The sequence below is a fragment of the Aythya fuligula genome, chromosome W (genome assembly GCF_009819795.1).
Source record: "Aythya fuligula isolate bAytFul2 chromosome W, bAytFul2.pri, whole genome shotgun sequence".
NCBI lineage: Eukaryota > Metazoa > Chordata > Aves > Anseriformes > Anatidae > Aythya > Aythya fuligula.
Window position 1 is genome coordinate 12753027 of NC_045594.1, and position 25153 is coordinate 12778179.

At 51.1% G+C, this 25153-nt stretch overlaps 2 protein-coding genes across 2 annotated transcripts; both read left to right on the forward strand.

Annotated features, from left to right (window-relative positions):
* Positions 1 to 5108: 5108 nt before the first annotated feature.
* LOC116501422 (olfactory receptor 14C36-like) lies at positions 5109 to 6041 on the forward strand. The gene has a single exon (XM_032206973.1). It carries the CDS (start codon positions 5109 to 5111, stop codon positions 6039 to 6041), a length of 933 nt encoding a protein of 310 aa, XP_032062864.1.
* A 14632-nt stretch (positions 6042 to 20673) lies between these two features.
* Positions 20674 to 21639, forward strand: LOC116501301 (olfactory receptor 14C36-like). The gene has a single exon (XM_032206820.1). The coding sequence runs from the start codon at positions 20674 to 20676 to the stop codon at positions 21637 to 21639; it is 966 nt and encodes a 321-aa protein (XP_032062711.1).
* The last annotated feature ends 3514 nt before the right edge of the window (positions 21640 to 25153 follow it).

The following is a 25153-nucleotide window of genomic DNA, read 5'->3' on the forward strand; positions in this document are numbered from 1 at the left end:
CTGTGAGAAAAGGGGGTGCTGTCCCCAGCCAGGAAGATGGCCAGCATCTGGCACCGGGTGCTGGAGCTGTGCAAGGTCTGCAAGGAGGACAGCTCTCCCCCAGGAAGAAGGCCACGGGCATCTGCAGGTGTTTGTTGGCAGGCACCAGCACAGTGATGAGGGTGTTCCACATCCCAGTCACTGTGCTGGTCAAGCAAGAGAGGAAGAAGAGATTTGTGTAGGGGTAGAGGATCTTCCAGATGGACAGCTAGGGAAACTGAATGAATGGTGTCTTAGTGTCGCATTCCCTTCATGGAAACCCTTTACAGCATTCTGGTCCCCACTCTTTTGTTAGAACACATTCAGAGGGGTGAAATGATCCCTGCCTGTCATGGCTGAAGTGTCCTGCCATGCCGTGGGAACACAATAGGAGTTAAGGGAGAGAATCATTTGTAGTCATGTTTGACAATCAAACTTTAATAGCATAATATCAGTCTCTCCCAAATTCATCAAGGAGCAGACAGTGATGACTTCAGTCTGCTTCAGACACCACACCCCAGTAGAGACCTTGCTGCCTTCGGGAGCTGACAGCCCTGAGGCCTTGGGGACACCTCGAGGGAGCCCAAGGGCACAGAGCAAGCGATGCCATGGTCGGGTGCTGTGCTGCTGAGCTGGGCCGGGCTCCTGGGCCCAAGGGGAGCTCCTGGCAAGTGCTGCAGAGAGACAGCTGTGCCCAGGAGCAGCTCCTCTGCACAGCGCAGCAGGGCTGGGGGCTCTGACCGCAGCTGGCACGGGAGAGTAGAGAAGGAGAGGGCTTGGAAGCACTGAGGAGCACAACAACAGAGGGCAGCGTGTGGCAGGACACATCTTTTTAGGTCAGAGGTTGGACTCGATGATCTTGAGGTCTCTTCCAACCTAGAAATTCTGTGATTCTCTGATGCTGTGATCTGCAGGCTCTTGACATCGTGAGGCTCTGGCAGCAGGGCACTGCAGGTGGGGTTGCCAGAGGGGTCTTCTACAGCTGGCACATCTGATGGCTGATAGCATCTGCCATGGTGGGTCTGTCTGGTTCTCCAGGTAGGAGTAGAAGATGCTTTTTTAAATTTTAAATGGCATTTAAATGGCAATTTTAATTTAATTTAAATGGCAATTTTAAATGGCATTTAAAATTGGATTTTTCAAGAAAAAGACCAGGGCAGGGACTACCTGAAAAGCAAGATGATTTTTTCAGTCAGTGTATTCATATTCCTGCAGTGGAGTGGACGAAGGTTTCATGGTAATGAATTTTCAAGGTTGTACAGGAGACTGAGACTCCTGGAGCATTTTACGGAGAAATTAATATATCAGTAATGAAATTTGAAAACTACCTTCCCAAACCTCATCTCACAGACTGCACCATCATATTGTGGTCCTCTCAGGTTTTATCCTAGCTGATCTTGGGGAGCTGCAAAAGCCCTGATACCCCCTGTCTTTGGGAGGTGTCTGCAGGCCAAGGCAGAGCAGAGATTGTTTTTAAAGAGAAGGAGCTGCCTCCTCTGCAGGCAGAGCTGCAGCACAGGAGGGTCTGCTGAGTGTCCGTCTGTCCCTCCCTGGCCTTGCCTCCCCTGGCAGCAGCACGCTGGCATTCCTCCTGGCTTCTCCAGCTGGCTGGTCTTGTTCCCAGGCTGGCTGGGGATGGGGCTTTCACATGCCCATGGGGTGAGTCCTCGGTGTGCTTGGGGGAAGGGGAGTACGGGGACAGGGTGAGGGGTCTGGAGTTGGGCACTTTGAGCCTGGATTCCTCTGCTCTCAGCAGTGTTCAGATTCTTTACAGGTCAACCTCTGAGTAGAACTTTCCTGCAGCTCTCACAGGATAGCTGAGACCAGCACTGATGGACAGATTGTCTGTCCTCACTAAAGGACACTGCGCTATAGGGACAGTCCCTTTTACTCTGAGGATGCACAAAGTTTCCCATCAAGTGCAGGAGAAATGCTCAGGAATTCTGTTTTAGAAAATCTCAACGAGTGTGATAGGTTAGCAACAACAAAAAATCTGACACTATACAATCAAAATTAAAGAAATCTGTATATATATATATATGCTCTGATGTTGGGTAACCTGGGAGCAACACTGGGGCAAGGTTCTTTGATATCACCAGTGAAGTGAGTCTGAGATTACCCCATGTTCCACCTTTCCTCTGGCTATTGGGCAAAACTGACTCTTCCATTGCCCACGGAGGAGTCCCCTGCTACCAGGGATACCCTTCCCTTAGGCAGCATTAGGAAGAACTCATGAAAGGGACCTGCCAAATGTCTTCCTGGAAGTGGGCAATTTTCTGGAGATTCTAAAAGAGAAATGGGATGATTTTTTTCCCTGATAAGTCTGTAGTACATTACTACTGTTCTTTCTCTTCTATGTGCAGAACCACATCCCAGAAATGCAGATGTCCAACAGAAGCACCATCACCGAGTTCCTCCTGCTGGCATTCGCAGACACGCGCGAGCTGCAGCTCCTGCACTTCGCACTCTTCCTGGGCATCTACCTGGCTGCCCTCCTGGGCAACGGCCTCATCCTCAGTGCCGTAGCCTGCGACCACCGCCTCCACACCCCCATGTACTTCTTCCTCCTCAAACTCACCCTCCTCGACCTCGGCTGCATCTCCACCACTGTTCCTAAAGCCATGGCCAATGCACTCTGTGACAACAGAGCCATCTCCTATCAAGGATGTATTGCACAAATACTCTTTTCACTCTTCTTTGTTGTAGCTGAGTATTGCCTCCTCACAGTCATGGCCTACGACCGCTACGTTGCCATCTGCAAGCCCCTGCACTATGGGAGCCTCGTGGGCAGCAGAGCTTGTGCCCAGATGGCAGCAGCTGCCTGGGGCAGTGGCTTTCTCAATGCTGTCCTGCACACGGCCAAGACATTTTCCCTGCCCCTCTGCCAAGGCAATGTTGTGGACCAGTTCTTCTGTGAAATCCCCCACATTCTCAAGCTCTCCTGCTCAGGTGCCTATCAAAGGGAATTTGTTGCACTTGTAATAAGTATTTCAGTATTATTTGGTTGTTCCATTTTCATTGTTATTTCTTATATTCAGATTCTCAGGGCAGTGCTGAGAATGCCCTCTAAGCAGGGCCAACACAAAGCCTTTTCCACGTGCCTCCCTCACCTGGCTGTTGTCTCCCTGATGGTCAGCACTGGCATTTTTGCCTACCTGAAACCCCCAGACATCTCTTTCCCATCCCTGGATATGGTGGTGTCATTTCTGTACTCAGTGGTGCCTTCAGCAGTGAACCCTCTTATCTACAGCATGAGGAACAAGGAACTAAGGGATTCAGTGAGGACTCTGCTTGAATACACACATTTTCAACATATTCACCTATAATAATATAGATATAATTAGAAATTGCAGCATTTTCAGACAGTGGTGGCAGCAGACAGTGGTGACCAAGGTCTTTGTGTCCATGGCTATGGCTGTTGTCTCTGTCACTGAGGCCTATGAGGAGACAGGTGATCGTTAAAGCACCAGGGCCTCATTGCCTCCTCAACCCCAACAATGAAGCAGACAGGGGTCGTACCATTCTCCTGCACTTGGCCATGCACATCCCCATCTCCTACTGCCCAGGAAGAGCCCTGTGAAAGGTGTGAAGGGAAAGGATCTCACTTCCCAAGCACTTGGGGTCAAGGCCCAGCCCTTGTGCTTGGTGACACACATCCACTTTTCCTACACATCAGTGTCACCTTCACATTGCCTTTGTCTCCTTGTCCTCACTGCCTCCAGGGTTCTGCTCTAACGAGCTCCAAGGGAGGCTGTGTCAGTGCTGGCCCTCAGGGGGACACTGCAGGAAACTTGCCTCTGACTTGCACTTCTGGAGAGATGTCTTCAATTGTCTCTGAGTGCCTGAGGTTCGTGTGTGGGCTCATCATCAAAGCCCCCAGAGGGGTGATTGCAGTGCCTTGGGCTGGTGCTGTGCTGCTGAGCTGGGCCGGGCTCGTGGGACAGAGAGAGCTCGTGGCAAGAGGGCCCTGGTGCAGAGAGACAGCTGTGGCCAGGAGCAGCTCCTCTGCACAGCGCAGCAAGAAAGAGACACAGAGGCACAGACACAGAAAGAAGAAAAGGAGACAGGGGCTGAAGGCAGTTGACAGTGAGAGGATGCTGAGAGCTGCCTGCAGGAGAATCCTGCACAGCCCTTGACAAGGTAAGGGTCTGGCTGCAGGGCCATGCAGCTGCAGGTCCTGGAAGGGTCTCCTCCTGCTGGGTCTTATTTCTGGGAGGGCAGTGGGCAATGCAGTAGGCTTTGAGAGTCCTGTTGGGTTGCGGTGCAAAGTGAGGAATTCTGGCAGAAGCCCCTTGCAGTGCCCTATGCCAAGTGCCCCTCAGCAGCCATGAGAGGAGTGGCCAAACCTCCTCCAGACCCTGCAGGAGTGCAGCTGGGATATGGGACACTCCAGCTTTCAGATATCCAGCTCTGTCTCTGGGGCATCCTCCTGGCTGCAGGCTGCTCTCCAGCAGGATGCAGCTCTCTTGTGGCATCCTTGTGTTATCCAGGTGCCCCAAGGAGAAGACACCTCCATCCTAACACCATGGCCTTGCGTCTTGATGGCTGTCTGTGGGCAGCTGCAATGAGGTGCAATAAGTGCAATGACCTCTACACCTCTTGCTAGGAGGGAAGAGCTGAGAACTTGCTCACAATGCACAGACAAGGTGAGGTTTCTGTCCAGCTGCACTTGGACTGTGGCTTCTTTGCTCTCAGCTTTCTCCAGTTCCATCTCAGGGAAACACTTGAGTGTGGTGGTCCTGCAGCTTACAGAGGGCTGACACAGGGCATCTGAGAAAGAAAGTGTTCAGCAGTGGCATCTGAATCCCTGTTCTGCATTGGGATGCATTGTTTGAAACAGCACTGTAAATTCCAGTGACCTGATCAGTGGACTGAACGAGAGTTTACCCCATATTCCTGCTTCCCCTTGTAAACAGCAGCATGGACTCCTCTGCAAGCTCAAGCAAGAGAGCTGTGGAAAGGTTCTCCTGCAAAGACAGGCTCAGGCAGCGGAGTGCTCCAACACTTGCAATAGGTTTTCCTCAGAGAAGCCTCCTCTAACTTTGTTCTGTCTTTTTTCTTCAACAGACAACTGTGTCCAATGCCAGCAAATGCCCAACATCAGCTCTGTGAGTGAGTTCCTCCTGCTGCCATTCGCAGACACGCGTGAGCTGCAGCTCCTGCACTTCGCGCTCTTGCTGGGCATCTACCTGGCTGCCCTCCTGGGCAACGGCCTCATCCTCAGCGCTGTAGCCTGCGACCACCGCCTCCACACCCCCATGTACTTCTTCCTCCTCAACCTCGCCCTCCTCGACTTGGGCTGCATCTCCACCACTCTGCCCAAAGCCATGGCCAATGCCCTCTGGGACACCAGGGACATCTCCTATGAAGCATGTGCTGCACAGGTTTTTCTCTTTGTCTTGTTGATGTCATCGGAGTATTTCCTTCTCACCATCATGGCCTATGACCGCTACGTCGCCATCTGCAAGCCCCTGCACTACGGGAGCCTCGTGGGCAGCAGAGCTTGTGCCCAGATGGCAGCAGCTGCCTGGGGCAGTGGCTTTCTCAATGCTGTCCTGCACACGGCCAACACATTTTCCCTGCCCCTCTGCCAAGGCAATGCTGTGGACCAGTTCTTCTGTGAAATCCCCCACATCCTCAAGCTCTCCTGCTCAGATTCCTATCTCAGAGAAGTTTGGGCAATTCTATTTAGCATTTTGTTAGCATTTGTTTGTTTTATTTTCATTGTGGCGTCATATGTGCAGATCTTCAGGGCAGTACTGAGGATGCCCTCTGAGCAGGGCCGGCACAAAGCCTTTTCCACGTGCCTCCCTCACCTTGTCGTGGTCTCCCTGTTTGTCAGTACTGCCATATTTGTCTACTTGAAGCCCCCCTCCATCTCTTCGCCATCCTTGGACCTGGTGGTGTCATTATTGTACTCAGTGTTGCCTCCAGCACTGAACCCCCTCATCTACAGCATGAGGAACCAGCAGCTCAAGGATGCCTTGTGGAAACTCTTCGGATACATGTTCCTTCGTCAGTAATATTGAAGCCCCCAATCCAGCCAGGACTCACTGTTTTTCTAAAAAATTGTTAGAATATTCTTTTGCTATACTTCTTTTGTAATATATTATACTGCATTATTAGATTTTCATTTTATAATGGTATCTTTATTTTCAAATCTTTTAATTATTTTTATTTTTTTTTCACAAAAATATCTCATGTACCTGTAGAACCATGCCTGCCTTCTAGATAAAGACAATTGAGAAGCTGTTAGAACCTGATTGGTCTCAGCTGCCATCTCTCTTGCCATCTCCTCAGGAGCTGGGGGAGCAGCCCCAGCACGCAGGAGGGGCTCAGGACCAAGAGCCCAGCTGCCACATGCAGGAGCAGCCCTGGTGGTTCTTGGGGCTGCCCCTCACTGCCTGCTGGGCTCTGCCTCTCTGCTGCCTTCGGGTCAGGGCTGCTGCTTCCCTGGAGCCATGGCCATGGCCAGCAGCAGGACGTGGCCTTTTCACTGCTGCTCTCTTTTTGCTTCCACATTGTGCTTCTTTTTTTGTTTTTCTGGGTAAGCCCTGATATCTCATGTACCTTGGTGACAGTCCTGTTGTCTCTACAGTGGCATCCCTGTCCCTGCAGGCAGCAGCAGGCACTGTGCAGCCCTGAGTCACAGCTGCCTCCCGGCTAGCACCACAGCAACAAATGGGGTTCTATTTGGGACTTTGTGGAGTGAAGGACATAGACTTAAAGTCCAAGGGCAGTCTGTGAGGGACCAAGGGCCTGACCAAGAGCTTTATGGCAGCACCTGACAACAACTGGTCTTGGACTCATCTGCATGTCACTGCCCCCCTGCAGTGGGGCTCATGGCCACTGTCAGCCTGGAGAGGAATCTGGAGCTGCCAGGAGATGTCAGGGGATCTGCAGGGAGAACATGCAACGCTGAGTTGGTAGGGATTAGAATCCCATAAAATTAATGGCCATCCAAAGAAGAGTTTCGTAAAGAAAAAAGGGAATCTGAGGAGTCCATGGGATAAGGACAGCTCTGCCATGCCAGGAGTGGTGCTGAAGAGCCAGCGGACAGAGACCTCTAAGAGTGTAGAATAATTGAGGATAACCTTCTTGAGGCCTCATGGACCAGGTCTGGTGCAGCACTCGCCTGCCCTTTGTGCCCTTAGAGACACCCCATGGCCCTGCCCAGCACTGCCCTGTGCAGCTGAGCCATCAGGGCAGATGGAAAGGGGCTCAGCAGCAGAGATCCCCATGGACATAGGTCTCCAGCCCACCCTGAGCAGCATGGGCAGGGAGGGAGACCCCCGGGGATCCCAGGGCACCACAGCCCCTGGCTCTCACAGCAGCACCGCCAGCTTGGGGCTCTGTGGGGAGCACAGGGCAGGAAGCAGCAATGGCTGACCTGGCCAGCACGGACACACTGCCCTGGGCAAGGCTCTCTGGGAGCAGGGATGGCCCTAGGGAAGAGCAGGGCAGCATTGCTGGGCCTGTATAAAAGCAGAAATGAGAAGGAGAAAGCTCTTTGTGCAGGCCCCTGCTCGGGGCAGGCTGCTCTGTGGCTGGGCCAGGCCTCTTGTGCTGGCCTGGGGACTGGGGCTGGCCCTGCGGGGCACAGGCACTGTGTGCTGGGGATCTGCCAGGCAAGAGAGCAGGGCTCCTGCAGCTTCACAGACCTCCATTTCCTGTCACCATAGCCAGACTCCTCCTTGCTCACCCCAAGCAGACACTACACATGTATGAGCTGCCTGCTTCCTCCTCCTCTAGAGGGAGAGGAGGAAATACATCTAGAGGGAGAAGGGGAAAACAAAACAAAAGAAAAGAAAACAAAACAAAACCATAAAAACTCAGAGAGATAGACACATAAGTAAGGGAAAGGAAAAGAAAAATGAAAGAAAAAGATATTCCAACCCCAAACATGAGGAATATTTAGTAACTTTTCAATTCCCACAAGCAGACCACTGTACTGCCAGTCTCTGAGAAACTGTAACCTTAACTTGGAAAGATGGCCCCAATATTTACTGCTGAGCACCATGTTGTGCCTGAGGTGGACTGACCAGAGCTCAAGTGCTCAGTCTGGTCGCCCTTCTCTGGACTCGCTCAAGCACCTCCATGTCCTTCTTGTAGAGATGTCTTTCGATGTCTTTCCTGTATTGAGGGGCCCAAAACTGAACACAGTACTTGAGGTGCGGCCTCACCAGAGCTGAGTACAGGAGGACAATCACCTCCCTAGCCCTGCTGGCCACACTGCTTCTGATACAAGCCAGGATGCCATTGGCCTTCTTGGCCACCTGGGCACACTGCTGGATCATATTCAGCTGACCATCAACCAATACTCCCAGGTCCTCCTCTGCCTGGCAGCTTTCCAACCACTTATCTCCCAGCCTATAGCACTGCTTGTATATCACAAGTTCCTCACCTATTTTTACAGGCACATACTCTAGCACTAGATTATCTTATCCGTCTCCTCCATCCTGGGTTACAATTCTGTACGGCCTTACAGATAAGGTGTTAGTGACTAAGGTAGCATCAGACATAAAAGGTTTCTAGTCTTCCATCTAATTAAACATAGCAACGTATTTCAAATTTGGTTTTATTATTCTAATAGGGAGAGAACCAAATGTCCTTCTGAACTGATATCACCAGGGCCTGCAGGGATGTCAGGAAGGGCCCAGGGCCTGGCTCTGCTCTGTGGTGCACAGGGAGACGGTAAAGACACAAATCGTGGGGCAAAGCCGGAGCTCCTTGTCCTTCCGAGCAGGAAAACATTGTCCTCCAGATCAGGGCTCTTCCCCAGCAAGGTGGCCATGAACCCTGCCTGCCCTCCTCCTGCCATGCTGCATGTGCAGGCTGCAGCAGAGGGGACCACCAGCCAGGCCCTGCATGGGGCTCTGCCACCCGCCCGGCCCCGGCCCTCTCCAGCGCCCTCCTTGCTGCTCTCTGATGCACACCAGCACCTCCCCGTGCAGCCGGCCAGCACATCTGCTGAGGGCCAGGGTGACTGCTGCAGGGGCAGGGAGCTCAGCATGGCCTTTGCAGCCCCCTGCCCTGGGCCTGCCTCTGCCCTTGGGCTCGGCCCCAGCCTTGGCTCTGTTGGCAGGAGCGCTCTTGGCATGCGCTTCCTGGCCTCCCCTCGCCTGCGCACAGCTGCTGCCCACTCAGGCTGCTGCCACAAACGTGTCCTCACAAGCAGCACCACCCCTTGGGCTGCTTCTGCTGGCCTCCCCCACCCCACTGCCTTGACTCCTTGTCTATCCTGCACCGAAACGCATCCCTTGGCTGTCAGTGCCCTCTCCCCTGCCATGGTGGGATGTGTTTCCAGTGGGCCATCGACTATACACGGTAATGAACACTATGAGAAGGACTAGAGGGATCCTCCTTCCAGCCAGGGGGAGGCAGGGAGGAAAGGGACAATCAGGTTTACTGGACTGGGTATATTTAATGGCCTGACACATCAGATCCACAAATGTATCAGGCTCTACTAGGCACCGGTGCACAGTGTACCCTAATGCCATCAAGCTAGAAAGAGGTAGAACCCACCTGTATTTCTGGAGTGACAGGGGGATCCCAACAGTTAACTGTACTGGAGGCTGAAGTGAGTCTAACTGGGAAGGAATGGCAAAAGCACCCCATTGGGACTGGCCCAGAGGCTATGTGCATCCTCAGCATAGACTGCTTCAGGAGAAGGTACTTCAAAGTTCCAAGACGGCACCACTGGTGGGGCTTTGGCAGAGCTGCCTTGTGAAAAGAGCTGCCCAGTCAATAGCAACTCTATTGACTGGGCAGGCCTTTTCACATTACTCAATTTAGTTTTCCGTGGCTGGAAGGGGACAATGTCCCCAAAGAGGCCAAGCTCATGGGTACAGCTACAGCCACTTGGAGAAATATTTTCTTTAGTTTTCATTCTGAGTTTTCCACAGCAGACCCAAGAGAGACCGTGGATGTCGAGTTTTCTAGTAAGATTCAGGCTGTACTTCTCAGGTTCCAGTGGTCATTTTGAATTTATTTTATTTCAAATTTATTTTATATTATATTTTATTTTCTATTATTTATTGATTTGATTTGATTTGATTTGATTTTAATTTTATTTATTTTATTTTATCTGAAGGCACCCCTGACCTATCTTAGAAAGGGTTTCATGTGCTGGGCTGGGCTGCATTTACAGGGACAAAGACCACTGCTGGCAGTGGAGGTGTCAGACCTCCAGACTCTGCTTTTCCTCCCTATGGAGGTCTCCAAAGAAGTCACCCTGGATCAATAGCAAGAGAAGAATGATGTTCAAAATTGAAATGCAGCAAAAATCAACCTTTAAAACTAGAAAAGGTTTCTTACTAGGTGCTTTTTGAAAACTTCTTCCTTAACTACAGCATGCAAGTTCTGCAATTAGGTGCAAAAGCTGTGAAGACTTGAAGAAAACTATGGAGGAGATGTTAGGAGTTTCTGCATTTTAATGAGTTCCATGGTGTATTTTGGTGCTCAGTCTATGAAGCTCAGGTACTGAGAGGAGAATGATGCAACTGCTTTAGCAAGTAAAGTCAGGAGGAAAAGCTGAAGTGACTTGGAGTATTAATGGGCCCCACTGAGGACTGTTCCTAACAAAGCCTCCCCAGGGCCTTGTTAGGGCAGATAATTGGAGGCCATGGTTACAGACAGGCAAAGCACTGTGCTGAGAAAAGTCTTGGTTGGTTTTAGTGAAGCAGAAGAGCCAAGGCCTGACCCCTGGAACTGTGAGGGGAGATCCTGCACCCCTATGTCCATCTCAGGGCTCTTCCTGGGACCTGTGGGATGTGGTGGGCAGTGTGATGCCATGAGAACAACACTGGTGTCACACCTCCGTGGTGCTGCACAGGGTTGCAAGGAATCGATGAGGCCTCATCACAATGAATATAACAATAACATATTTCCTCCTAAGCTCTAGCCAAGAGGACAGAAATTTCAGGGCTGTTGGACCTGCCATTTCTACCAGCACCCTCTGCCTTCCCCTCTACAGGCTTTCCTATCATGTGCCACAGTCTGAACTATTTCCTTGCAGTCTGCAGACACCCATCTCTGTTCACCACGTTGCTTTCATCCCTTGCTTTCACCCATGTCTAGTCAGACCTCACCAGACGTTCCTTGAAAGACAAAGCCATGGTCTTATCAGAGGGTGACCTCTGGCACCACAGCATGACCCTTTGAGGGACATTTCTTCCTCCTTGTGGCCAATGTTTAACTTCCAAGGTGCACTGTGTAGAAGTTTTTTCTTCTGCTCTTTCCTACTGCCAAAGAAAGCTCCATGAGGGTGGAAACCACTCCTGAAGTAGGCATCCCAACCCAGCAGGCTCCTTGCGGCCTCTCAGCCAACCAGACACAAGTCACCTCAGCAGCAGCTTCCAAGCCAGGGGCCTGCTGCTGGCCTTGCAGCTTCTTGGCTACACACAGCCAAGCCTTGTGCCTGCTGCTGCCCACTCATGGACTCAAGCAGAAGGGACAGGACAACCCATCTGGGGGTCTCCTTTCTGCCTGGGTTCTCCTGGCTCTGGAGGCAGAGGGGATCCCCCAGTCAGCATGCCAAGCAGGTGCCTTCTGCTGGCCTAGCAGGGCCACTGCCAGATGTCAGCCCAAAAGTGCAGCTCCCAGGGAGAAGTCAAGGCTGACCTGCCACCTCCAGACAGAAGTGACCTCACAGTCCCTTTGCGTGACACGTTGCTGCTGCTGCCCTATCAAGTGCAGAGACAGAAGTGACCTCACAGTCCCTGCCACAGTCACATTGCTCCTGCTGGGGCAGGAGATGCTGAGGCAGAGCTGAGCTCCTCAGAGCATTCCCACCCATCTCCTCCTTGTGGCCCACAAGCTGATCAGATCCATGGCCCCTCACATTCATTCGGAGTTAGGGTTTGGATTAGGTCTCTTAAGCAGTTTTCTAGTGTTAAAAAGGCAATTTTAGTGCTAGTATTAAGGGCTGACATCAGAGTGATTAAGAGAGTAAGAGCTAGGGGAAGCGGCTCTGGTCTGAATTTTGTCTTCTAGGGATACGTTGTGATCACTCATTAGAGTAGTGGATTCCTGTCAGGGTGCTGAGTAGCATTTAGGTTTAGGAATTAACTTTACAGGTTGAAGCTGGGGAATAGCCTTGTATGACTATTTTAAGTCACGGTTACATCTGCATCTGCATAACCTGAACCCTCTTACCTCTACAAAATCCTTAATTTTAGCTGGCCAAGCCCCTATTCCCTCCTCTCAGTCTCACATTTCTCCTGGCCAGGCTTCTCCTGATTTCCCCATATCAGTTATCTTTTTAGGGGCATGCTTATGATGCCTTTCATGATCTTAGTCTATCTGTCAGTGCTCTGTTGGCTACTCTATTCCTGAGAAAAGCGCCACTTAAGACATGATGGAAAAGGACACAAAAGTCCATCAGAGCACCCTGCACAATGTGCCCAGCAGCTCTGCAGTGCCACAAAAGTGCGGTGCCTGCCTACAAGTTTCCTTTCCAGAATGGCTCCTATGGCTCCAGGGTAACTTTTCCCAGGCACTCACTTCCCCAGGCCACACCACTCTTGCCCGCAGGCCCCATGTGTCTCTCCAACCCTCCCCTCTTCCCCTGCAGTAGTGGCACCTCAGCGCAGCAGGTTGGTGCATCTCCAGGCTCAGGGGTGTTTCCTGAGGGCCTGCCCCATGTGGGGAGTGGTAGGGAAGAAGAGAGCAAGGTCATTTCCTGGGGCATGGCTGAGCACAGCCCAGCCATCCTGCACCGCAAGCAGGCCCCTGCTCCCAGGCTGAGGCACACATGCAAGGTGGACACTTCTCCATCAGCCCAGCTTCACGCAGGGCCCTTCAGCCCTGCCCCAGTCCCAGGAGTGACCTCATCCTCCTACTCCATCCACAGACAGCTGCTAAAGCCCTGAGTGTCTCTGTTTCTCACAGCCTTCTCACAAGTCTTTCTCCTGGCCCTCCCCACTGCCCAGCACTGCCTCTCAGGTGGCACTCAGTGACCCTTCAGAAGGGCCTTTGGGCTTCCTCAATTGTCCTGGTGCTTATTAGCACCTTCCTGGCTCCTTCCCGAGCTTAGAGGGAGTCTTCTTGTCCGTCAGGGGCCCTGTACTGGCTGTGGCTGGGACAGAGTTACTCTATGCAAAGCAGCCCCTTGTGGTACAGTGTTTTGGTTGTGTGACCAGTGATGGTCACCCACAGTTGTGGTTGCTGTTTTTGAGCATTTCTTGCACAGCATCAGGGCCTTCTGTGGCTCACAATTTGTGAGTTTTACTTGGTTTTGCTATTCTGTCCCCAGTTCCTCTAGAAGAAGAGAAAGCAGGTGGCCGATAGGTGTTTATCTGCTGGATGCATGGAGCAAGGAGGTGTCCATGGTGCCAGGAGATGGAGGTCCGTGAAGCTGCAGGAGCCCTGCTCTCCTGCCTGGCAGATCCCCAGCACACAGTGCCTGTGCCCCGCAGGGCCAGCCCCGCTCCCCAGGCCAGCACAAGAGGCCTGGCCCAGCCACAGAGCAGCCTGCCCCGAGCAGGGGCCTGCACAAAGAGCTTTCCCTTTGCCCTTTCCCCATCAGTGCCGGCCCAGCAATGCTGCCCTGCTCTTCCCCAGGGCCATCCCTGCTCCCAGAGAGCCTTGCCCAGGGCAGTGTGTCTGTGCTAGCCTGGCTGGCCATTGCTGCTTCCTTCTCCGTGCTCCCTGCAGGGCCCCAAGCTGGTGGTGCTGCTGTGAGAGCCAGGGGCTGTGGTGCCCTGGGACCCCCGCGGGTCTCCCCCCCTGCCCGTGTTGCTCAGGGTGGGCAGCAGACCTACATCCATGGGGATCTCTGCTGCTGAGCCTTTTCCATCTGCCCTGATGGCTCAGCAGCACAGGGCAGTGCTGGGCAGAGCCATGGGGTGTCTCTAAGGGCACAAATGACAGGCGAGTGCTGCACCAGATCTTGCCCACGGCACTTCAAAATGCTTATCCTCAGTTACTCTGCAGTCTTATGGGCCTTTGCCTGCTGGCTCTTCAACACCTCTTGTGGCATTGCAGAGCCCTCCTTTAGCCCATGGACTCCTCAGATTCCCCTTTTCCTTTACCAGACCCTTCTTTGGATGGTCACACATTTTATGAGGTTCTAATCGCTACCCACTGAGTACATTGTCCCTGCAGATCCCCTGCCATCTCCTGGCAGCTCCAGATTCCTCTCCAGGCTGCAATCTGCCATCTGCCCCACTGCAGGGGGTGCAGTCCCATGCAGATAAATTTAAGATCAGTTGTCATCTCCTTAGGCAAGTTCTGCCATAATGGAAGCTCTTGGTCCTGCCCTTGGTTCCTCAGGGACCACCCTGGAACTTTCAGCCTGTGTCCTTCACTCCATGAAGAACCCCCAGAGCAGGGAACAGCCCCTTGGTTTCTAGGCTCCTGGGTTTGCCTTCAGCAGCCGCTTTTGTTACTGTGGTGCTAGCAGGGAGGCAGCTGTGACCCAGGGCTGCACAGTGCCTGCTGCTGCCTGCAGCCACAGGGATGCCACTGTAGAGACAACAGGACTGTCACCAAGGTACATGAGATATCAGGGCTTACCCAGAAAAAAGGAAGCACAATGTGGAAGCCAAAAGAGAGCAGCCACATCCTGCTGCTGGCCATGGTCATGGCTCCAGGGAAGCAGCAGCCCCGACCCAAAGGCAGCAGAGAGGCAGAGCCCAGCGGGCAGGGAGGGGCAGCCCCGAGGGCCACCGGGGCTGCTCCTGCATGTGTCAGCTGGGCTCTTGGCCCTGAGCCCCTCCTGAATTGTGGCGGTGCTGAGACCAGCTGCAGAGGAGATGGGAAGAGAGAGGACCTGAGCGCAATGAACTTCTTATGACTTCCTTATTGGGTGTATTTTTACAGGAAACTGCCATGTTTCCTGTAAATGAGTAACAACAAAATGATTAACAAGTAGGAGGATAAGAAATATATTATTTATATCAGAAACAATATCTTCTGAATATAATAAGAGACCAATATGAAGAAAAAAAAAAAAATCAAAAGCCTTAGGCCCCAAACCAGGCCTAAACTGAAGTCCTCAAAGCTTGCCCTTATTCTAAACCCTGTGCAGGATCCTTAGGCACAACACCAAACAATTCCTTGAAGCCCTTGCCATTCCTTTAACCCTGGCATGTGACCTCTTATTCCTAAACATTAACCTGATCATCTAACCCTCATAGCCCTCCACCATGCACACAGCACATCTCAGCCTCAACCCCACTCCTACCCCTACCTTATATGGTTTATATGCTTGGGGTAGGGCAGGGACTGTGAGGTCCTGCAGCAGTCCCACAGCAGTGGAAGAGGCATGTGAGGTGACAGGTATGTGATCAGATCACAGGCCAGAAGGAGGAGCTAGACAGGAATGATGTGATGGGATCAGGTGTACCTCAGGATCTGTTGGGCATGCAGTAGGCATGTAGATGTGAAGGAGGCTGTGAGGTCACTTCTGTCTCTGGAGGTGACAGACCTGCAGGAGTAATGTGGCACAGATAGGGACTGTAAAGGCCAGAAGCATGCAGTTGACCTTCTGTTATACAAGCGCAGAATGTACTGTCTCACTCTCGATCTCACAGTCTGTCATAAATAAAGATATTAAACAGCACCAGTCCCAGGACAGACCCTTGAGGTACAACACTTGTCACCAGCCTCCACTTGGACATAGAGCCATTGAGCACCATGCTCAGGGTGTGACCGTCAAGCTAACTCCTTATCCACTGAATGGTGCACCCATCAAATGTGTATCTCTCCAATTTAGAGACAAGGATGTCATGTGGGACAGTGTCAATGGTCTTACAGAAGTCCAAGTAGATGACAGAGGTCGGTCTTCTGTTGTTGTCTGATGTGATCACTCCAATGTAGAAAGCCATCACACTGTTCAGGCATGATTTCCTCTTTCGTGAAGCCATTCTGGCTGTCTGAGATCACCTCTTTGTCTTGCATGTGCCTTGACATCGATTCCAGGAGGATCTTCTCCATGATCTTGCCAGGCACAGGGGTGAGGCTGACCATTCAGTAGTCCCATGGGTTCTCATTTCTACCCTTTTTATAAATGGGAGTGATATTTCCCTTTTTCCAGCCAGCAGGGAGTTCACCTGACTGCCAGGACTCTTCAAATATGATGGAGAGAGGCTTGACGACTACATCAGCCAGTTCCCTCAGGACCCTGGGATGCATGTCATCAGGCCCCATAGACTTGCATGTGCTCAGTTTCTTCAGGTGGACTCAGACCTCCTCTTTACTTAGAGCAGGAGGGACTTTGCCCCCCAGCCTCCATCTATAGGTTCAGGGAAGTGAAAGACTTGGGAAGCCTGACTGTCAGGGAAGACTGAGGCAAAGATGTTGTTGAGTCCCTCAGCCTTCTCCATGTCTGTCATTACCAGTTCACCTTTCTCATCCATCAGAGGGGGTACAATCTCCTTGGCCTTTCTTTTCTGAGCAATGTACCTATAGGATCTCTTCCTATTATTACTTGCATCCCTTGAGAAGATCAGTTCCATCCATGCCTTGGCTTTCCTTATCCCATCCCTGGACATCCAAAACTGAAACATGTGAGAGGGCCTGAGAAAAGTAACCCTGGATCCACAGAAGCCATTTGGGAAACAAAACATGTAGGTCGGAAGCATGATTTTGTGGAGGTGCAGAGCTGATGGGCACATTGTGCAGGATGCGCCTAAAGATCTTTGTGTCCTTTTCCGTCCTGAGTACAACGCTGCTTCCTTCTCAGGAATGGAGGAGCCAACAGAGGTGAGACAGATACACTGAGATGGTAAATGCCATCAGAAAGCTGATCCCAGGAAGATATGGGGAGGTCAGGAGCAGCCTGAACAAGAGACATGAGATTTTGGGGTGGAAATAGGAGCACGGCCAGCAGAAATTATTTATTTCATAGAGGTAAGAGCATTCATGCAATGCCAGTAGTGCAGTAACACTGACTTAAAACAGTCACATATGGACCTTACCTTACTCGAGCCAGTCATTTTAATGCTTAAACCTAAATGCTACTACAACACTCTGAAAGGAATCAATTTTCTTTCTTGATAACCGTAATCCCTTCCCTTGACACTAACATTAAAATGCTCTATTTAACCCTAAACTCCTTTGCAGAGGTAAAACACCCGTAAACCACAGAGCTTGTCCATACCTCAATTACAGACGTGACAGCACAAACAGAACACCAAACACTCCCACTAAAACTTCGCTTAATCTCTAACCCAGAAAGTAAAAAGAGATACCAAGGGGGCTAGAGAAATTCAGCTCCACCTCAGGATCTCCTGTCCCAGCAGGAGGAATGTGACTGTGGCAGGGACTGTGAGGTCACTTCTGTCTCTGCACATGATAGGGCAGCAGCAGGAACATGTCACACAAAGGGACTGTGAGGTCACTTGTGTCTGGAGGTGGCAGGTCACCCTTGACATAGACTTGGGAGCTGCACTTTTGGGCTGACATCTGGCAGTGGCCCTGCTAGGCCAGCACAAGGCACCTGCTTGGCATGCTGACTGGGGGATCCCCTCTGCCTCCAGAGCCAGAGGGACCCAGGCAGAAAGAAGGCCCCCAGATGGGTTGTCCTGTCCCTTCTGCTTGAGTCCATGACTACACAGCAGCAGGCACAAGGCTTGGCTGTGTCTAGCCAAGAAGCTTCAAGGCCAGCAGCAGGCCCTTGGCTTGGAAGCTGCTGCTGAGGTGACTTGTGTCTGCTTGGCTGAGAGGCCACAAGGAGCCTGCTGGGTTGGGATGCCTGCTTCAGGAGTGGTTTCCACCCTGATGGAGCTTCCTTTGGTAGTAGAAAAGAGCAGGAGAGAAAAAAATGCCACAAAGTGTTCCAGGAAGGTTGGCACTGGCCATGAGGAGGAAGAAATGTCCAGGGGAACAACTGGTCTTGCTGCTAATAACAGAGGCAAAGAAGGCATTAAGTGTCTCAGCCTTTACCTCATCCCTTGTCACTGGGTTTTCCCCCCAAAATCCAATAAAGGATTATGATTCTCCCTAATCCTCCTTCATTTATACTATTTATATAATATTTATCTTATTTTATTTTATTTTTTTATTTGTCTTTGACAGTAATAGATGGATTGAGCTCCAGCTGGGCTTTGGCCCGTACAGTTTTGACCTGCACAGCCCCATAACATTCAGGACATGACTAAAGAGAAACTGACAGCATGCATGAGAAGAAAGCACAGCAAATGTGGAACCTGACAGCCTTCCGTCCCCTACCTTCTGTGACTGTGCTGCAATGCCATTTAGCTGGTTACTCCTGAATTATCCAAATTTCCCTGCAACTCTTGCTGCTGCTGCTGTCTGGTCAGATATAGCACAATTACACGAAGGTTGAACTGTCTGCCTGCTGACATTAACAGCTGATAGAATGGAGCATCAATGTGGGTGAACCTTGAGAATCTGCAGGATTTTGACTTCAGAAAACCCTTAACTTTAACATAGAGAAGAGCCCAGTCCTGTACCAGAGGAAGAGGAACCCCACACATCAGGGCAGACTGGGACCCTGTTGAGTGAGCAGTGCCCAGGAGGAGGAGGCCCTGGGCACCACGAGGGATGCCAGAGAGCAGTGGTGCCTGCTCACAAGGAACCAGGCCAGCTTCCTACAGAGCTGTATTACGAGGAGCATGGCCACCAAGAAGATCTGAGTTATCACGCTCAGCTCAGATCTGCTGTGACACAACAGAGATAAGGGTCTGCAGCCAAAAAGGAAAGGTGTGGAGGTCTCGGAGTCCCTAGAAAGCCATGTATAGACAGGAAATAGGGCTGTGACAAAGCTGGAAGTCCCAACAGGACCAGGTCTTTGTGTCCATGCCTATGGCTGTTTTCTCTGCCACTGAGGCCTATGAGGAGAAGACAGCTTATCATTGAGGAACCAGGGCTTCACAGCCTCCTCACCCACACCCATGAACCAGGCAGGGGTCATACCATTCTCCTGCACTTGGCAATGCACATCCCCATCTCCTACTGCCCCACAAAGAGCCCTGAGCAACCTGTCAAGGAAAGGATCTCCCTTCCGAAGCACTTGGGGTCAAGGCCTGGCCCTTGTGCTTGGTGACACACATCCAGTTTTCCTACACATCAGTGTCATCTTCACACCGCCTTTGTCTCCTTGTCCTCACTGCCTCCAGGGTTCTGCTCTAATGAGATCCAAGGGAGGCTGTGTCAGTGCTGGCCCTCAGGGGGACACTGCAGGAAACTTGCCTCTGACTTGGACTTCTGGAGAGATGTCTTCAATTGTCTCTGAGTGCCTGAGGTTCGTGGGCTCATCAGCAAAGCCCCCAGAGGGGTGATTGCAGTGCCTTGGGCTGGTGCTGTGCTGCTGAGCTGGACCGGGCTCATGGGACAGAGAGAGCTTGTGGCAAGAGGGCCTTGGTGCAGAGAGACAGCTGTGCCCAGGAGCAGCTCCTCTGCACAGCGCAGCAGGGCTGGGGGCTCTGACTGCAGCTGGCACACAGAGAGGAGAGAAGGAGAGAGGGCTTGGAGGCACTGAGGAGCGCAACAACAGAGGGCAGCGTGTGGCAGGACACATCTGCAGGCTTTTGACACTGTGAGGCTCTGGCAGCAGGGCACTGCAGGTGGGGTTGCCAGAGGGGTCTTCTACAGCTGGCACATCCGATGGCTGATAGCATCTGCCAGGGTGGGTCTTATTCTACCTGTAATGTGGCATAGAAGATGTTTTAGAGAATGGTATTTTTGAGGGGGCATTTTAATAGGAAGACCGAGGCATGGTTTATCTGATATGGAAGACTTGCTTGGATTCTGTGCTTTCAGATTCTTGGTGCGGAGGAGAGGCAGGTTTCATGATAAAGAATGGTCTGGATTGTGCAGGAGACTTAGACTCCAAGAGTATTGCAGGGAGAGAAAAACATGGCAGCAATTAACGTGATCAAATCCCTTCAGGCGCCTCAGCCTAAGGACTGAAACAATAACATTTTTTGTCTCCCTCAGGGCTTATCAGGTCTTCAGGAGCTGCAACCCCTGTGATGTCCTGTACTCAGGAAGCGCACAGCTTGTGGGATGGGGTCTGTGAGCAAGGACATGGAAGATACGTGGGGAAAGAGATCCTGCTTCCAGCAGGGACATAGGAAGGCAGTAGAGATATGAGCAGGGCAGGCGGTGAGAGGGAGCTGCTGCCAGAAATGCTGTGCAAAGGAGGGCTCAGGCACCTTCCTGCCATCCCCTGCAGGGCAGGCGCCTTCCCTGGGACACCCCCTGCTCTCCTCTCCCACCAGCACAGCCTCTGCCCTCAAGCCCCCGGTGTCCCCAGCAGGAGCTGCCTCCTCTGCAGGCAGAGCTGCAGCACAGGAGGGTCTGCTGAGTGTCCGTCTGTCCCTCCCTGGCCTTGCCTCCCCTGGCAGCAGCACGCTGGCATTCAATGTGCTTGGGGAAAGGGGGGTATGGGGCCAGGGTGAGGGGTCTGGAGATGTGCACTTTGAGCCTGGATTCCTCTGCTCTCAGCAGTGTCCAGGTTCTTCTCAGGAGAACCTCCTTAGTGCAATTGCCTTGCAGCTCAAGGACACGCCAGCAGAGAACAACTGAAACCAATGAAGGAAAAGGAACTGCCAACTGTCTACATGCAGTTCGGCAAATGCTTTGAGAGGTTTAATTGAAAAATGGAAACGTTTTTTTTCTCAGATAATCCTGATATATTATCAATCTATTTCTGTTTCTTTAGCAGAACATAAACAAAACAAGCAAATGCCCAACAGCAACTCTGTGAGAGAGTTCCTCCTGCTGGCATTCGCAGACATGCACGAGCTGCAGCTCCTGCACTTCGCACTCTTCCTGGGCATCTACCTGGCTGCCCTCCTGGGCAACGGCCTCATCCTCAGTGCCGTAGCCTGCCACCACCGCCTCCACACCCCCATGTACTTCTTCCTCCTCAACCTTGCCCTTCTCGATGTGGGCTGCATCTCCACCACTCTGCCCAAAGCCATGGCCAATGCCTTCTGGGACACCAGGGCCATCTCCTATCAAGGATGTGCTGCACAGGTCTTCTTTTTTGTCTTCTTGGCTGGAGCAGAATATTACCTTCTCACTGTCATGGCGTATGACCGCTATGTTGCCATCTGCAAGCCCCTGCACTACGGGAGCCTCGTGGGCAGCAGAGCTTGTGCCCAGATGGCAGCAGCTGCCTGGGGCAGTGGCTTTCTCAATGCTGTCCTGCACATGGCCACTACATTTTCATTGCCTCTCTGCCACGGCAATGCTGTGGACCAGTTCTTCTGTGAAATCCCCCAGATCCTCAAGCTCTCCTGCTCAGATGCCTACCTCAGGGAAGTTGGGGCACTTGTGTTTAGCATTTATTTATTTATTTATTTAAAACAAAAGAACCAAAGAGCCTTTGGTTCTTTTGTTTTCATTGTGCTGTCCTATGTGCAAATCTTCAGGGCTGTGCTGAGGATGCCCTCTGAGCAGGGCCGACACAAAGCCTTTTCCACGTGCCTCCCTCACCTGACCATCGTCTCCCTGTTTGTCAGTACTGCCATGTTTGCCTACCTGAAGCCCCCCTCCATTACCTCGCCATCCTTGGATCTGGTGGTCGCACTTCTGTACTCCGTGTCACCTCCAGCACTGAACCCTCTAATCTACAACATGAGGAACCAAGAGGTGAAGGATGCAGTGAGGAAACTGTTTCAATACATGCTTCTTAAGCATCCATGATGTGTTCAGAAGATGTATTTCTAATAATGTGGAATTTTGATTCATATTATGTTATTTCATTTTTATCTTTACTAGTGCTATCATAACGTTATCATTGATAATAATCCTAACAGAAATAAAAGGGTATTTTGGAAGATGATATAATATTTTTTTAATTATTTTTCTCTGTTAATATTTTAAATATTTTTATTTTGTTTTTAATAATGCAATTCTTAGCATTCTGAATATTACGTCTTGTGTTAGTTTTCACCACATCATGTGTGACCCAGAGGCTTTCTCTGAAGGTGTTTATCCCTAAATGACACCTGTACTCTGTTGTGGCATCTTGTTCATAAAATGAAGTTGCTCAGTGCTCAGGGCTCTTCTTCCCAATCTGGAGTGAAGAAGACAATCAGGGAATACCAGGCTCAAGGCCTCGGTCTTGTACTTGGGTGCCACCTGGACACAGGGGCATGAGGGCATGGGGTGCTGGGTGAGGGAGTCAGGGCTGGACTGAGTCGTCACTGGTGGATGCCCATCGCCCCTGGAGACCCTGGCCCATCAAGAAGCAGCTTCCTGGGTGTGAAACGTGACAGGACTGGTGGCATCAAGGAGGTATTGCGAGCCACCAGAATATCCTAAGGGTTCTCCTGGGACACTGTGTGCCTTGTGTTGGTGGGCAGTGAGTGGATCTTCACGGTAAAGCTAAGCCAAAGGATGCGTAGGCTGATGGGAGCTCTGCAGTGCCAGGACACACAGTAATTACCCAGTAATTTATTTAGTACTTAATTAATAAAACAACAGCACATCAGCTCAAAAGATTCCATCCCTTCCGTAAAATGTCTCACGTGAAGTGTAATTTCTATCATGAAGAAATGTGATTTTTCAGGATGTATATTCATCGCAGGAGAAGAAATACTGGTGTTCACCTGTACTTGCATTGGCATTGCTTTTCTATCATGGTGTGCTCCCTCCCTCATCTTTCAGGCACAAAACCCATCTTGATTACACAGACCCTGCTGAATGCCCCTTTCCAGCTGCCTCTCTGGACCTGGACTTCCCATCTTTCCCCTGGTTTGCCCTCCCCTTACTCTTTGACCATTCAGACCTCTCTCACCAACCCAGTTGCTGCTTGGAGTTTCAGTGAGTTCAAGCTCACCCATCTCTCAGCAGTCTGTCTAACGTTTTCCTTAGTAAGACTCTCATCATTTATCGTTGAATTAATATGATATGGATTAATATTAACACTATTATTTTAAATTTCCTATTAATAATTTTAAAATACATTGTGTACGTAGCCATCCTTTAGGGAACGTAAACATTACTGGAGGCAACCAAATTAGGAATTTGAACTGTGTTTTCTTGGAAATTCCAGTGTGTTTTCTTGTTCTTAGTTTTTAAATAGGTAAAAACACCTTTTCCTACCTATGCAGGGCTCCAAAGGAGAAACCGTAGACCAATACCTATCGGAGAATGATGCTCTAAACTGAAACACAACAAAATTCAGCCTTTAAAATGAAAAAAGATTTTTATTAGATGCTCTTTGAAATCTTCCTCCTCAACTACACCATGAAGGCTCTCTGTAGTGGGTTTATGTGGCAAGGTTTTGGTAGCAGGGGACCATAAGTGTGGTTTCTGTGAGAAGGATCTAGAAGCTGCCCCATGTTTGGGAAGGGCCCCACTGGTTTCCAGAGCTGAGCCAATAAGCGATGTTGTTTTGCGCCTCTGTGAGAGCATATTTAAGACAGGGAAAAAAACGCTGCGCCACACAGCAGCTGGGAGAGTGAGAGGAGTGAGGAACGGCCTTGCAGGCACCAAGGTCAGTGTAGAAGGAGGGGGAGAGGTGCTCCAGGCGCCGGAGCAGAAGTCCCCTGCAGCCTGTGGTGAGGACCATGGTGAAGCAGGATGTCCCCCTGCAGCCCATGGAGTACCACGGTGGAGCAGGGTTCCACGCTGCAGCCCGTGGAGGAGACCACGGTGGAGCAGGTGGCCCTGCACCGACGGAGGCTGCCGCCTGTGGAAGACCCCTGCCGGAGCAGATTCCGGGCCGGACCTGTAGCCCGTGGAGAGGAGCCCACGCAGGAGCAGGTGATCTGGCAGGAGCTGCTGCCCGTAGGGGAGCCAGGTTGGAGCAGTTTTCTCCTGAGGGATGGACCCCGTGGTACGGACCCATATCTGGAGCAGTTCTGGAAGAGCTGCTGCCTGTGGGAAGCCCACGCCGGATCAGTTCATCAAGGACTGCATCCCGTGGGTGGGACCCCACAGCACAGGGGACGAGAGTGACCGAGAAGGAGCGGCAGAGAAGAAGTGCTGTAGACTGACCATAACCCCCATTCCCCGTTCCCCTGCGCCGCTCGGGGGGAGGAGGTGGAAAAGGGTGGATGGGGGGGGAAGGTGCTTTTGTTTGTTTTTTTTTTTTCCTTTGTTTTCTCACTTCTCTCGCTTGTTAGTTGTAGGCAATAAATCTTACTATCTCCTTATGCCGAGTCTGTTTTGCCCGTTACAATAATTATTGCGTGATTTTCTCGTCCTTATCTCAATCCTTGAGCCCTTTTCACATATTTTCTCCCCATTCCTCTTTGAGGAGGGGGAGTGAGAGAGCGGCTGTGGTGGAGCTCGGCTGCCCACCCGAGCGGAACCACGACACTCCCTCACCTGGCCGTGGTCTCCCTGATGATCAGCACTGGCATGTGTTCCTACCTGAAGTCCCCCTCCATCTCCTTCCCATCCTTGGACATTGTAATGGCAGTTCTGTACTCGGTGGTGCCTCCAGCAGTGAACCCCCTCATCTACAGCATGAGAAACCAGGAGCTCAAGGATGCAGTGAGGAAACTTCCTCAATACATGCTTCTTAAGCATCCATGATGTATATTCAGAGGATGTATAATTACTAATATTATGTTCCATATTGTGATTCATACTATATCACATTATTTTTATCGGAAGTAGTGTTATCATAACATAATCAATAACAGTAGTCCTAACTGAAATAAAAGGGTATTTGGGAAATTAATAGCACAATTTTTAAAATTATTGTTCTCTGTTAGTATCTTAACAATATTTTATTTTGTTTTAAATAACGTGTTTCTTAGCATTCTGAAAGTTACATTTTGTGTTACCTTTAAATATATTATCTAATGTGCATACGACACCAGGTTTCCTTTTTAGTTAAGACACTAAAGAACTCAGCAGAAATATATTGGTCTCTGTTTCCTTCTCTACCCATCTCCTCTGGAGCTCGGGGAGCAGTCCCAGCATCCAGGAGGGGCTCAGGGCCAAGAGCCCAGCTCCCAAAGGTAGAAGCAGTGTATTTGGATTAGACCTTGTGGATCTAGGTGACAGACCTGTTGTCTCTATAGCAGGGCCAGCACAAAGCCTTTTCCGTGTGTCTCCCTCACCTGGCTATGTTGTCCATCTTTATCAGGCCTGTCATGATTGCCCATCTGAAGTCCCCCCCATCTCCTCCCCATCCCTGGACCTGGTGGTGGCAGTTCTGTACTGAGTGTTGCCTCCAGCTGAGCACGTCCTCATCTGT

What these genes read in the sequence shown, in the direction of transcription:
- LOC116501422 (XM_032206973.1), top strand. Translation starts at nt 5,109, where the DNA reads ATGCCCAACATCAGCTCTGTGAGTGAGTTCCTCCTGCTGCCATTCGCA.
- LOC116501301 (XM_032206820.1), top strand. Translation starts at nt 20,674, where the DNA reads ATGCCCAACAGCAACTCTGTGAGAGAGTTCCTCCTGCTGGCATTCGCA.